The sequence below is a fragment of the Nematostella vectensis genome, chromosome 2 (genome assembly GCF_932526225.1).
Source record: "Nematostella vectensis chromosome 2, jaNemVect1.1, whole genome shotgun sequence".
Classification (NCBI taxonomy): Eukaryota; Metazoa; Cnidaria; class Anthozoa; order Actiniaria; family Edwardsiidae; genus Nematostella; species Nematostella vectensis.
The window spans coordinates 20,986,924-21,000,886 of record NC_064035.1 but is presented as its reverse complement, the minus strand read 5'-3'; the positions used below and the strand labels follow the sequence as shown (position 1 = coordinate 21,000,886).

At 48.9% G+C, this 13,963-nt stretch overlaps 1 protein-coding gene across 3 annotated transcripts in view; it reads right to left on the bottom strand.

The window, feature by feature from the left end:
* The window catches only part of LOC125560701, a 32,938-nt gene that overhangs the window by 16,894 nt on the left and 2,081 nt on the right, over window positions 1-13,963 (bottom strand). The window contains exons 2-6 of one of the 3 annotated variants that reach the window (XR_007306807.1): window positions 10,863-10,982; window positions 8,538-8,657; window positions 3,447-8,459; window positions 2,323-2,362; window positions 2,218-2,249 (exon numbers count right to left, since the gene is read on the bottom strand). Coding sequence is in view for 1 of the 3 variants with exons in the window: in XM_048722972.1 (XP_048578929.1) it covers window positions 3,656-8,377 (4,722 nt within the window). In the remaining 2 variants the exon portion in view is untranslated. Of the gene's footprint in view, window positions 1-2,187; window positions 2,250-2,322; window positions 2,363-3,375; window positions 8,460-8,537; window positions 8,658-10,862; window positions 10,983-13,963 lie in introns of those variants that run through there. The other 2 variants (XR_007306809.1, XM_048722972.1) reach the window with 2 other exon arrangements.

The window sequence follows — 13,963 nt, the reverse complement described above, 5'->3', positions numbered from 1 at the left end:
AAGGCGGTCTTCCCTTATCTCGACAACATCACAATCTGTGGGAAAGACCAAGAAGAGCATGATTCCAACCTTCAGAGTTTCCTTGAAGCTGCTAAGCGCAAGAACATCTGCTATAACAACGACAAGAGCATCTTCTCCACCAGGCGTCTTCCTATCCTTGGATATGTGGTTGAGGAAGGGAATATCAGTCCAGACCCAGAACGTCTACGCCCTTTGCGAGAGCTACCCGTTCCAAGTGACTCAAAGTCTCTGAACAGATGCCTCGGATTGTTTTCCTACTACTCACAATGGATACCCGCATACTCGGATCGAATCAAGCCAATAACCTCCTGCAAGGTTTTTCCATTACCCGAGCCCGCTGTCGCGGCCTTTGAGAGTATCAAGAAGACGGTGGAGGAAGCTTTTGTTAGTGCAATCGATGAAAGCATTCCATTTGAAGTTGAGACGGATGCTTCAGAGGTGGCATTAGCTGCCACTCTCAGCCAAAATGGGAGGCCAGTTGCATTCTTCTCAAGAGCCTTACAGGGCAGCGAGCTCAAGCACGCCTCAGTTGAGAAAGAGGCACAAGCGATTGTAGAAGCTGTCCGACACTGGAGGCACTTCCTAACAGGGAGGCACTTCACTCTTAAAACAGACCAGAAATCAGTATCTTACATGTTTGACCAGTGCCACAAAGGGAAGATCAAGAATGATAAGATCATGCGGTGGAAGATCGAACTCTCCTGCTATAGTTTCGATATCATTTACCGTCCTGGTAAAGAGAACATTCCACCCGACACTCTGTCCAGAGCTACTTGCGCCACGTTGAGTGAAGATCCCCTCTACCAGCTCCACGAGTCACTCTGTCATCCAGGGGTCACCCGACTCAACCACTTCGTACGCACCAAGAACCTCCCTTATTCCCTTGAGGAGATCAAGAGCATGACAAGTAAGTGTCCAGTTTGTTGTGAATGCAAACCACAGTTTCATCAACCTCCCAAAGTTCCTCTCATTAAGGCTACTCAACCTTTCGAGAGGATAAACATTGATTTCAAGGGCCCCTTGCCAAGTAACAATGGCAACAAGTTCTTCCTCAATGTGGTTGATGAATATTCAAGATTCCCTTTTGTCTTCCCTTGTCCTGATGTGTCTACACCAACAGTGATCAAGTGTCTTACCTCCTTGTTTACGATGTTCGGTATGCCAGCCTATGTACATTCGGACAGGGGCTCCTCCTTGATCAGCCAGGAACTGCGAGACTTCCTGAATGAAAAAGGGGTAGCCACAAGCAGGACAACTGCTTACAATCCCGAAGGCAATGGGCAAGTGGAGAGGTATAATGGAGTGGTATGGAAGGCAATTTCAGCATCCCTGAAGTCTAAGAATCTGCCAGTAAAGCGCTGGCAAGAAGTCCTCCCTGATGTTCTACACTCCATTCGTTCTCTGTTGTGCACGACTACCAATGAGACACCCCATGAGCGATTCTTCGGTTTTCCCAGGCGATCCTCTTCCGGATCTTCCATCCCAACATGGATGAGTGAGCCTGGACCGGTCCTACTCAAGCGTCACGTCCGTGCAAGCAAGACAGATCCGTTAGTTGATGAGGTGGAATTGCTTCAGGCGAATCCTCACTACGCCCATGTGCGCTATCCAGACGGCCGAGAAACAACAGTCTCTACCAAGCATCTTGCCCCCAAAGGTGAAGTACCAACAATGTACCCACTCCCTCAAGTTAAGCCTACTGTTCCAGGTGAGCATCACCCTGCTACTGGTAGTTCCCCACCTTCCTCGGAGATAGAAGTGGAGATAGGTGTGGGTGAAGAAGTGCCACAGGTCAGTACAGGCCTTGATGGGCAGCCTCCCTTGCGACGTTCGGAGAGGACCCGACGTCCAGTGAACAGACTTAACCTCTAACCGAGGGGTGAATGTAGTATTTATGTATGTTAAGAACCTTGAACATTACGTGTTGGGCTGCCTGTGTTATGTTTATTGTTGTACAGCGGATTTACCCCATAGAATCTCTAGGGGCAGCCATCTTGCTTAGTTTTCGGTTTAGTTTTACAAGCTGTAGATTTATGTTGATTAAAGCCTCAGTTTAGAGGCATTCCTTCTACTACAGGGCATCCTTAATAATAGACATTTTTTTTTATCACAATCCAACTGTACTTTGCAAAGAGTCTGTGGTCCAACAAACATAATGTTATAACAGTGCTATGTAATGAATAGTATTATACTTACTTAACTGGATACGTCAAAGTACTGGTTGCTTTCTGTAACCAGAAAAAAAATGAGATTTATGTAAGTATATAACTGTGGTTTGTAATGAACAGTATTTATACTCACTGAATGAATGTCCTTTATCGGATAATGTTTTTGCTTTAATCTGTTGAAAAACAGAAATAGATGTAAATAAACACATGTTTGAGCTAAATAGCTACCAAAAGTACTCTCTAATGGAAATCTGAATAAAATTTTAAAAACTTACAATGTAAAATATGTCTTTAGCTAATGCAACATATGTTAAACATTTGGTAAAGACAACTTGAGAAAATAATATTGTGACAATAATAGCAAAAATATTAGATCCAATTCTAGTGAGAGGTATCAATCAGTCAAGTTTATTTCACCAAATAATAGTATAATGATAATAATGCAAAAAATAGTGATGATGAGGAGTCTACTAAAAGCACAATGCTTATGAGGTGTAGATCCCTGTCGCAGACTAAGTAGCGTCTCTACTAAAATGTATATGAATGTTCTTGATTTGACTAAGGAATCCTTATTATTAAATTTACATGTGGCTGATTTGATGAAATAAAGTAGAATCATATCTATAAATCAATAGCTGCTTTTTGAGAGAGGATATTGTCTTTTACAATCTTTTTGAACATATTTACTGATCTGCATTGTTTTGCTTGACAAGTGAGGTTGCTCCAGATTTTTGGACCCCTGTACGAAATTGAAAATTTTCTAAGAGTTGTGCGATAGTCGCATGAATTTCTCATGTTATAGCTGTGGATTGTATTATTTGTTTTAAAAAAGTTATCAAAAGTCCCCGGTAATTGATTATTGTCGAATTTATACATGAATAATGCAGTTTCAAGGGTGTTAATGTCATAGATAGAACGTAAGAAGCCTTTCTTCTTTGGATAAGGGCTCAGTGTGACTGAGGTAATGAGAATTTGTTATTATTCTAACACACCTTTTTTGCAAAAGGAATATTCGTTTTAAACTTGTGTCATAATTACTTGCCCAGTTGATGTTTCCATAGTGTATGTACGGATGAACAAATGTAAAATATAAAGTTTTTAGGCTAAATTTAGGCAAATGAAGAAAACTCCTCGATTGTAGATTGTTTATGGTCTTTAATCACAAACGATGATACGATTCTACAATACAAATCGATGTACAAACGTATGAATACCTAATACAAACAATTGGCTAATCATCTAAGGTAACAAACTTACGAATAAGAGTCAGTGTGTCTCTGTATCTCGGAGCATAACGAATGACCGTGATCCAAGATGGCCGACCGGGGAGACCTGTCAGCGGTCTGCTTGAGCCATCGGATCGGTCAGAGGTAGTTCCTTCATCCCCCCCAGTCCGAGGACCAATGTCACAATGATGGTGGGGCATAGGGGTGAGGACTCATTCGGTCCATGTCCCTGTCTCAGGTTCAAACTGTTTGTCGTATGGTGCGACGGGGGCGTGCCGCTGCGTTGGGTGGGGACGGCAGGGTCATCGCTTCAGGTGTTGAGGGTCCTTGCTTCTCTTCAGCAGCGTCAGGTTCTTCAGGCGATACTTGTAGTGCTAGGGCGGCTGTGGCGAGGTCAGGGGTGGGAACACCTGGTGTGGTGGCTGGTGTCGCCGTCCTATTAGTATGGTGACATGTTTGAGAGGGCGGGGATGGGGCGGCTGGAGCCATTGATGGTGTCTTTGCTGGGGCCCCTGACGGCGCCTTAGGTATGGTTGGTAAGGCTGGTGTGTACGCACGTAGGAAGCGGCGGTTTCGTAGTGTTACGCGTCCGGAGCCATCTACCTTCACACGGTATTGATCGTGTCCTGCTGCTTCGACGACTACCCCTGATCTGTCCCACTTGTTCGGGTTAGGGCCCTGCTGGTTCTGCAGGAAGACTCTTGTGCCGATGGCGAGGGGGCGGAGGGGTCGCGCGTGCTCTCTGAGGGACTCTGTTGTGCGGGAGATCCGCGTTCGGAGTGCGTCCTCCTTCGCCGCCCATGCCTGACGCCAGAGGGGTCGTATGTGGGGGTTGGAGAACTTCTCCAGGCGGTTGACAAATGCGAGTGTGTCCCTCAGGGGGCGCCCAAAAATGATCTGGGCCGGTGATAAACTGCAGTCCGGGTCGGGTGTGTTCCGCAGCTGTAGGATGGCTCTCAGGAATCGGTCCTGGTCAAGGCTTCCCGTGGGACCAGTGTTGGATAGCAGCAGACGCTTTGCAGTTTTAACTGCCACCTCGGCCCTGCCGTTGGACTGTGGGAAGCTGACTGAAGACAGACGTTGTTTGACGTCCCAGGTTCGTAGGAAGTCCTCCGTAGACTTGGCGGTGAACTCTGGGCCTCCGTCACTCGAGAGCTCCTCGGGTACGCCGAACGTGGCGAAGAAGGTGCGGAGGTGGCGAATTAATCCTGTGCTTCCTGCAAGGTTGGTCGTGGCTGGGGAACTTAAGACTTCTACCCAGCCAGAGAGGCGGTCTCCTACGACGAGGTAATGGTAACCTTTGTAGTCGAAGAAGTCGGCGAACACTGCTTCGAACGGGGTTGATGGTGGCGCAGTGGGAAGAGGGGGGGTTCTGGCCTGTGACGGCGCGTTCCTGTTACAGTCGTGGCATTTCTCCCTGGTGACACGTATGTCATTCGACATGCCAGGCCAGTATACGATGGACCGGGCCCGCTGTTCCATCGATGAGGTTCCTTGGTGAGCGGCGTGCAGGCTCTGGAGTACCCGCTGACGTAGGGATGGGGGGATCACCACTCGATCTTGGTACATGAGGACGCCCTCCTCCTGGTAAATGGATTCGTAAATGGGTCCAAGGTTTGCCAGGGTGGGGTCATCTTTGTTAAGTTGGGTTCCTTGCTCGAGAGAGTGGAGAAGATTGCCCATGCGAGCGTCTGCGGCTGTTTCCTGCGCGAGGAGGGTCCAGGAGATGGCGCCTAGCTCTTGGGCAGTGTCCCGTATGGCGGTCATTAGCGCAATCTCTGCGGCGTCAGGGGGACTCGCCGAGCATAGGGGGGCTTTCTCTTCCGTGTTTGACTGGGATGGGTGTCTAGATGTGGCATCTGCTGCGTAGTTGCTTTTTCCGGGCAGGTGGTGTATCTCGAAACGCCATGGTAGGGTGCGCTGCTTGAGGCGGAAGAGTCGCGAGTTCGAGATTTCATCCAGGGTGCGATCGCCGAAGATCTTTACCAGGGGTTTGTGGTCGGTGATGATCACAAGGTTGTCGCACCCTTGTGTAAAGTAGCGGGTCTGTTCCAGGCCCCAAGCAACGGCGAGGGCCTCTCCCTCGATGGCAGCGTAGCGTTGTTCGGCGGGCGACAGGAAGCGGGAGCCGGCGAGGGTGATTCCCCATCCCCCGGGACAGCAGTCGGGCATGCCGGAGAAGCAACTGCAGTGCTGCTGTAGTAAAAAGTATCCGATCCCTCGCTTGGACCAATCGGGGCGTAGGCAGGTGCGCTTATGTATATCAAAAATCTCCACTCCCTCGCGGATGGCTTTGACAATTTGTTCTTTGGAGGCTTGAAATGCTCCTTCGAGCTCGGATGACCATAAGAACTTGTGGCGGGGACTCAGGAATGGCTTAAAGGGTGCCATCAGATCGCGGAGTTGCGCGTAATTGGACACTTGGTTCACCAGGCCAAACCAGCTTCTGATGCCTGTCGTGCTAGTTGGGGTGGGAAATTCTCTGATGGCGTCGAGGTATTTCGGGAGTGGCTCAATGGTGTGGTCTGAGACGTGGAATCCCGAGAAGTCCACGCTCCTCCCGGCGAACTGAAATTTGTCGGGATTGAGGACTATCCCAGCCTGTCCGACGCGAGTGAGGTCATGGTCGTAGTGCACCGTGTCGTCGACGCATCGTTCTTTGCGCTCAAATTCAGCTAGGATGGCGTCGAACCTCCGATTGTATCCATCCCCCGAGGAGAGGAAGCCTTGGGGTGCCCGTGTGTAGCGCCAGCGGCCAAATGGAGTGATAAAGGTGGTCAGGTGGCGGTCTGATAAGCGTAAGGGTACGCTGTGGTAACCGTTCCATGCGTCGGTCACGGTCTTCCATGTGTCGTTGGGAATGCGCCGCGCGAGTTGAAACGGTGATTCCGTCGCATACGTCTCGCGTTGGCAGTACTTGTTGAGTGGTGAGAGGTCCACTGTGCGGCGAGGTGATCCATCGTGCTTCCGTGTGACTACCATTCTGTGGCACCACGTGACTGGTTCGCCATATGGGACTCGCTCTACCACGCCAAGGGCTTCATCACGGAGGAGGTCTTCGTACACGCGTTTTTGCCAGTGGAGGGGTATATTGGCCGGTGTGTGGCAGGCAGTGGGTTTGGAGGTGGGGTCCACGTGGATCTCTACGGGCGGGCCCTCCATGCAAGGGAGTGCTCGGTGAGGGCAGGTATTAAACGTGGAGGAGGCGTATCTGTTCAGGAGCCAGGCTTTCATCTTAGTGTTGTTCGCTGGTGTGCAGGGGAACGGCAGCTCTGAAGGGCGTGGTGGGGTTGTCTCACGCTGGGGGCACGAACATGTGACGTCATGTTCAGAGGCAGGTTTGGTACATCCTTCGTTGACGATGCGAGCGGCATTGGTGGTTGGCGAGGTGTAGTTGGGGCGGGTTTTATTTTGTGAGGCGGGTCGTCGCTCGTTAGAGGCCTCTGTGACGTCATCAGGGCGTGGGAAACAGTGCGGCAGGAGGTCTAGGTTCAGAAGCGAGTCGTAAGAAAGGTACATATCTCGTACCGAGCTGCTCACGTACACCATGGAGAATGACGTCGTGGATTGTCCACTGTAGGATGTTGCGCTAAGTTTGGCGAAGAACGCCCCTTCTATGGATATGGGCGAGTTATTAGCCGCCGTTAGGCTAGGTCTGATGGGTTGGAGCTCTTCTCTCGAGAAGCCACATGCTAAGAAGTCCGCCAGGGACCATAGGTCGGATTGTGCTCCGGTGTCTGCTATGGCAGACACGGCGGCGTGTATGTCGGGGGTGGTGTCGGCGGTTTCCTTCCGATGTCTGCCCTTTCGTGCGAGCGAGATTGTGATTGGTACCCTGGGGTGATCCCTGAAGCGGGCTCGCTTCCATTCTCCCTTGGAGAAGATGTGGTGGTCTAGACGTACGGGCCGCTTGGCCGTGGTGGCGTGTGTGGTGGGGCGGGTATCTTGTTTCGTCTCACCGTGGAGGGATGATATCTGAGCAATCGGCTCTGCTTGGTTGACATGGACCGTCGGGGCCTGGGGCGAGCGTTGTTGAGGCTGTCGCTGTGGGCGTCTTGATCGCCGGTTCACCCTATGACAGTCGATGCACAGCTGGTGCGGTTTTTTGTTCCATCCGCGAGCTCCTTCGGTAAACAGCTTGAATGTCTTTTGACATCCGGGGCATGTTGCTTCTTTCGCCTGATCCGCTTGAGGGGGGCTTGGGGCAGGGTGCGGTGAGTTTGTTTTCTGTCTCTGGAAGGATGAGAGGGCGGATAATGAGGGGGAAGGGGGCAGGGCGTTGCGTGCCATTTCTTTACTCTCTACTACGGCGATGACTTGATTTATCGGCTTCTCCAGGATACCGTCAATGCCCAGGACTTCCCTCCGAATCTCGTTATCGTATAGTCCGTTAATGATGACGTCACGGATTACATGGTCTGTGTAGTCGACGGGACGATTACATGAGCACTTCGCGTTGTAGGCGCAGGTTTCGGCTTTGCCTCTTACTTTGGCCGTGAAGGACCTGAATGACTCGTCTCGCTCTTGTCGCATCTGGAGGAGTTCAGTGCGGAGCACACAGGTAGCAATGGGGATAATGGCGAGGGATCGCATGGCTTCCATCAGTTGGGTTAGTGACTCGTTTGCAGCATTGGGGTTAGCCTTGAGGATGCTGTCTCCCAGCTCAGTGCCAGCGCACTGGAAAAGCTGTGATGGGGCTGAATTTTCGTCAATCCCAGAGCCTGCTCGGAACACTTCCCATCTTCGTGTAAAGATGTTCCACTCTTCCATTGTTACGCCGACGTCAATCTTCGGCCGGTCTAGTTTTGGCCCTTTGGGAGCTGTGTTGGCTGGTAGGCGCCCGGGTTGAGCCTCATTTCTGTGGACCAGGTTGTGGTTGGCCAATAGGGCAATTGCCACAGCCTCGGACGCGTCGGTGGTCTTGAACTCGCAGTCGGGTACAGTGCATTCGATGACAACCATGGCGGCGAAACGATCGTATCATGAAGAAAACTCCTCGATTGTAGATTGTTTATGGTCTTTAATCACAAACGATGATACGATTCTACAATACAAATCGATGTACAAACGTATGAATACCTAATACAAACAATTGGCTAATCATCTAAGGTAACAAACTTACGAATAAGAGTCAATGTGTCTCTGTATCTCGGAACATAACGAATGACCGTGATCCAAGATGGCCGACCGGGGAGACCTGTCAGCGGTCTTCTTGAGCCATCGGATCGGTCAGAGGTAGTCCCTTCAGCAAATAAAAGCGAAGTTTATTCATTATTCCAACATTTTTAGTGATTTTAGTTCTGACATGGTTAATATGCGACTTCCAATTTAATTGACTATCAATGATGAGTCCTAAGAATTTAGTTTCATTTACCATCTGGATTGGTTCGTTGTTTATCGTTGTTTGTTGTATTTTTCGTTTTTCTTTTGCTGTTTCTGAATATAATATAGTTTGTTTTTTTAGTGTTAAGTGATAATTTTTTTTTGTCTTAAACCATTCTGTTAGTTTAAATAGCTCGGAGTTTAAAATTTCATCCATGTCCTCAGCAGATTTCGATTTGAAAATTAAGTTTGTGTCATCAGCAAAAAGAGTAAATGAAAACAGTTCCGTGGCATTAGGGACATCAGTAATGTATATTAGAAATAGTAAGGGCCCAAAAATGGAACTTGAGGAACACCACAGGTTATATTATATTCTTCTGACTTTGTATCTTTATAATTAACGCATTGTTTTCGGTTTGAAAGATAATTTTGGAACCAAAGCAGTGGAATTCCTCTTATACCATAAAATTGCAGTTTTTGAAGAAGGATATTGTGGTTTATGGTGTTAAATGCCTTTGACAAGTCTAAAAAAATGCCTATAGTATTGTAGTATAGTATTGTATAGTATAGTATTGTAGGTAAAAATAAGCATTAATTGCAAATTCGTGTGTATGAGAATATTGTACACAATGTACATGAAATTGGTATAAACTAGAAAATTCTGATAAACGATGTGTTTATTTTTACATGTTATCACCATGTTTTTCCTAATAATTCAATGTCATTAAGATATACTATAGTGCATTTATTTTATCTATGGCAAATTAGTAACCATGCTTAAGACAAGACATCAACATTACAGGGATAACTGCACTTCTTCATTTACAGAAAGTCATGTCATTTTAACAAAATGTTAAAAAATGAGATTTGTAGGATAGTACTTGTTTACTGATATTCCCGAGAAATCAATAAAAATAATGTGTCTAAACATATATTCTGTACAACATATCTTTACGATAGACATTGGTTAGTACTTGCTTATTGGAAATACAGAAAATCAATGAAAAAACAAAGCCTAATATTCTGTACAACAAATGTTTACGATAGACAATGGTTAGTGCTTGCTCATTGAAATAACAGAAAATAAATGAAAACAATGTATGTAAACAAATTTGGTTTAACCGGTGTTCACGATAGTACTGTTTCTCTAATGTAACTGTTTATGTTTTCATTTGACGCAAATGTGAAAGTCATATTATCTTGGTCTGCTTCTATTGTTATCAGCTAAAGAACCACATACATATAGTTTAGCACAAGTCAGAAACTGGTTAAACAGATTTTCAAGCCTAATATTCTGTACAACATATGTTTACGGTAGACATTGGTTAGTGCTTGCTCATTGAAATTACTGAAAATAAATAAAAACAATGTATGTAAACAAATATGGTTTAACCGGTGTTCACGGTTTTCTCTAATGTAACTGTTTATGTTTTCATTTGACGCAATTTTGAAAGTCACATATTCTTGAACTGCTTCTATTGTTATCAGCTAAAGAACCACATACATATAGTTTAGCACAAGTCAGAAACTAGTTAAACAGTTTTTCAATTCTGTACAACATATGTTTACAATAGACATGCTAAATAATAACAGCAATGCTGATAAATTTGTTTTTAAAGAGGGCATTTCTTAAATTTGGAAAAATGCATACAACAAGTGACTACAAATTATTCATCAAACATGGGTTTGTTTTAATTATATGATAGCACCGACCGCCGGTATAAACAGTTTTCGTTTTGACTCAAATTATAATTCGGTAATTTTATATGAACAACATTTCGCTAAATTGCAGTTGCTTCTATCTTTGTTTATACCAAAACAGCTACAATGATTTGAAATAGGGAAAGCTTACAGGAAAATTGGTTTTGTTATAACTATTAAGCAAGCGACATTCGCACGGCTTACAAGATTAGTGAACTATACCGAAGAAAGTGTGTTTGTTTTGATTATGCGCATAAATTTAAATTCGGTAGCCGTCATAATAACTGAAGAAAACTCCTCGGTTGTAGATTGTCTATGGTCTTTAATCACAAACGATGATACGATTCTACAATACAAATCGATATACAAACGTATGAATACCTAATACAAACAATTGGCTAATCATCTAAGGTAACAAACTTACGAATAAGAGTCAGTGTGTCTCTGTATCTCGGAGCATAACGAATGACCGTGATCCAAGATGGCCGGCCGGGGAGACCTGTCAGCGGTCTTCTTGAGCCATCGGATCGGTCAGAGGTAGTCCCTTCATCCCCCCCAGTCCGAGGACCAATGTCACAATGATAGTGGGGCATAGGGGTGAGGACTCATTTGGTCCATGTCCCTGTCTCAGGTTTAAACTGTTTGGGTCGTCGTATGGTGCGACGGGGGCATGCCGCTGCGTTGGGTGGGGATGGCAGAGTCATCGCTTCAGGTGTTGAGGGTCCTTGCTTCTCTTCAGCAGCGTCAGGTTCTTCAGGCGATACTTGTAGTGCTAGGGCGGCTGTGGCGAGGTCAGGGGTGGGAACACCTGGTGTGGTGGCTGGTGTCGCCGTCCTATTAGTATGGTGACATGTTTGAGAGGGCGGGGATGGGGCGGCTGGAGCCACTGATGGCGTCTTTGCTGGGGCCCCTGACGGCGCCTGTGGTATGGTTGGTAAGGCTGGTGTGTACGCACGTAGGAAGCGGCGGTTTCGTAGTGTTACGCGTTCGGAGCCATCTACCTTCACACGGTATTGATCGTGTCCTGCTGCTTCGACGACTACCCCTGATCTGTCCCACTTGTTCGGGTTAGGGCCCTGCTGGTTCTGCAGGAAGACTCTTGTGCCGATGGCGAGGGGGCGGAGGGGTCGCGCGTGCTCTCTGAGGGACTCTGTTGTGCGGGAGATCCGCGTTCGGAGTGCGTCCTCTTTCGCCGCCCATGCCTGACGCCAGAGGGGTCGTATGTGGGGGTTGGAGAACTTCTCCAGGCGGTTGACAAATGCCAGTGTGTCCCTCAGGGGGCGCCCAAAAATGATCTGGGCCGGTGATAAACTGCAGTCCGGGTCGGGTGTGTTCCGCAGCTGTAGGATGGCTCTCAGGAATCGGTCCTGGTCAAGGCTTCCCGTGGGACCAGTGTTGAATAGCAGCAGACGCTTTGCAGTTTTAACTGCCACCTCGGCCCTGCCGTTGGACTGTGGGAAGCTGACTGAAGACAGACGTTGTTTGACGTCCCAGGTTCGTAGAAAGTCCTCCGTAGACTTGGCGGTGAACTCTGGGCCTCCGTCACTCGAGAGCTCCTCGGGTACGCCGAACGTGGCGAAGAAGGTGCGGAGGTGGCGAATTAATCCTGTGCTTCCTGCAAGGTTGGTCGTGGCTGGGGAACTTAAGACTTCTACCCAGCCAGAGAGGCGGTCTCCTACGACGAGTTAATGGTAACCTTTGTAGTCGAAGAAGTCGGCGAACACTGCTTCGAACGGGGTTGATGGTGGCGCAGTGGGAAGAGGGGGGGTTCTGGCCTGTGACGGCGCGTTCCTGTTACAGTCGTGGCATTCCTCCCTGGTGACACGTATGTCATTCGACATGCCAGGCCAGTATACGATGGACCGGGCCCGCTGTTCCATCGATGAGGTTCCTTGGTGAGCGGCGTGCAGGCTCTGGAGTACCCGCTGACGTAGGGATGGGGGGATCACCACTCGATATTGGTACATGAGGACGCCCTCCTCCTGGTAAATGGATTCGTAAATGGGTCCAAGGTTTGCAAGGGTGAGGTCATCTTTGTTAAGTTGGGTTCATTGCTCGAGAGAGTGGAGAAGATTGCCCATGCGAGCGTCTGCGGCTGTTTCCTGCGCGAGGAGGGTCCAGGAGATGGCGCCTAGCTCTTGGGCACTGTCCCGTATGGCGGTCATTAGCGCATCTCTGCGGCGTCAGGGGGACTCGCCGAGCATAGGGGGGCTTTCTCTTCCGTGTTTGACTGGGATGGGTGTCTAGATGTGGCATCTGCTGCGTAGTTGCTTTTTCCGGGCAGGTGGTGTATCTCGAAACGCCATGGTAGGGTGCGCTGCTTGAGGCGGAAGAGTCGCGAGTTCGAGATTTCATCCAGGGTGCGATCGCCGAAGATCTTTACCAGGGGTTTGTGGTCGGTGATCATCACAAGGTTGTCGCACCCTTGTGTAAAGTAGCGGGTCTGTTCCAGGCCCCAAGACGGCGTGGGCCTCTCCCTCGATGGCAGCGTAGCGTTGTTCGGCGGGCGACAGGAAGCGGGAGCCGGCGAGGGTGATTCCCCATCCCCCGGGACAGCAGTCGGGCATGCCGGAGGAGCAACTGCAGTGCTCCTGTAGTAAAAAGTATCCGATCCCTCGCTTGGACCAATCGGGGCGTAGGCAGGTGCGCTTATGTATATCAAAAATCTCCACTCCCTCGCGGATGGCTTTGACATATTTTTCTTTGGAGGCTTGAAATGCTTTTTCGAGCTCGGATGACCATAAGAACTTGTGGCGGGGACTCAGGAATGGCTTAAAGGGTGCCATCAGATCGCGGAGTTGCGCGTAATTGGACACTTGGTTCACCAGGCCAAACCAGCTTCTGATGTCTGTCGTGCTAGTTGGGGTGGGAAATTCTCTGATGGCGTCGAGGTATTTCGGGAGTGGCTCAATGGTGTGGTCTGAGACGTGGCATCCCGCGAAGTTCACGCTCCTCCCGGCGAACTGAAATTTGTCGGGATTGAGGACTATCCCAGCCTGTCCGACGCGAGTGAGGAATTCGATGGTCCTCCACCAGTGTTGTTCCAGGTCATGGTCGTAGTGCACCGTGTCGTCAACGCATCAAATTCAGCTAGGATGGCGTCGAACCTCCGATTGTATCCATCCCCCGAGGAGAGGAAGCCTTGGGGTGCCCGTGTGTAGCGCCAGCGGCCAAATGGAGTGATAAAGGTGGTCAAGTGGCGGTCTGATGAGCGTAAGCGTACGCTGTGGTAACCGTTCCATGCGTCGGTCACGGTCTTCCATGTGTCGTTGGGAATGCGCCGCGCGAGTTGAAACGGTGATTCCGTCGCATACGTCTCGCGTTGGCAGTACTTGTTGAGTGGTGAGAGGTCCACTGTGCGGCGAGGTGATCCATCGTGCTTCCGTGTGACTACCATTCTGTGGCACCACGTGACTGGTTCGCCATAGGGGACTCGCTCTACCACGCCAAGGGCTTCATCACGGAGGAGGTCTTCGTACACGCGTTTTTGCCAGTGGAGGGGTATATTGGCCGGTGTGTGGCAGG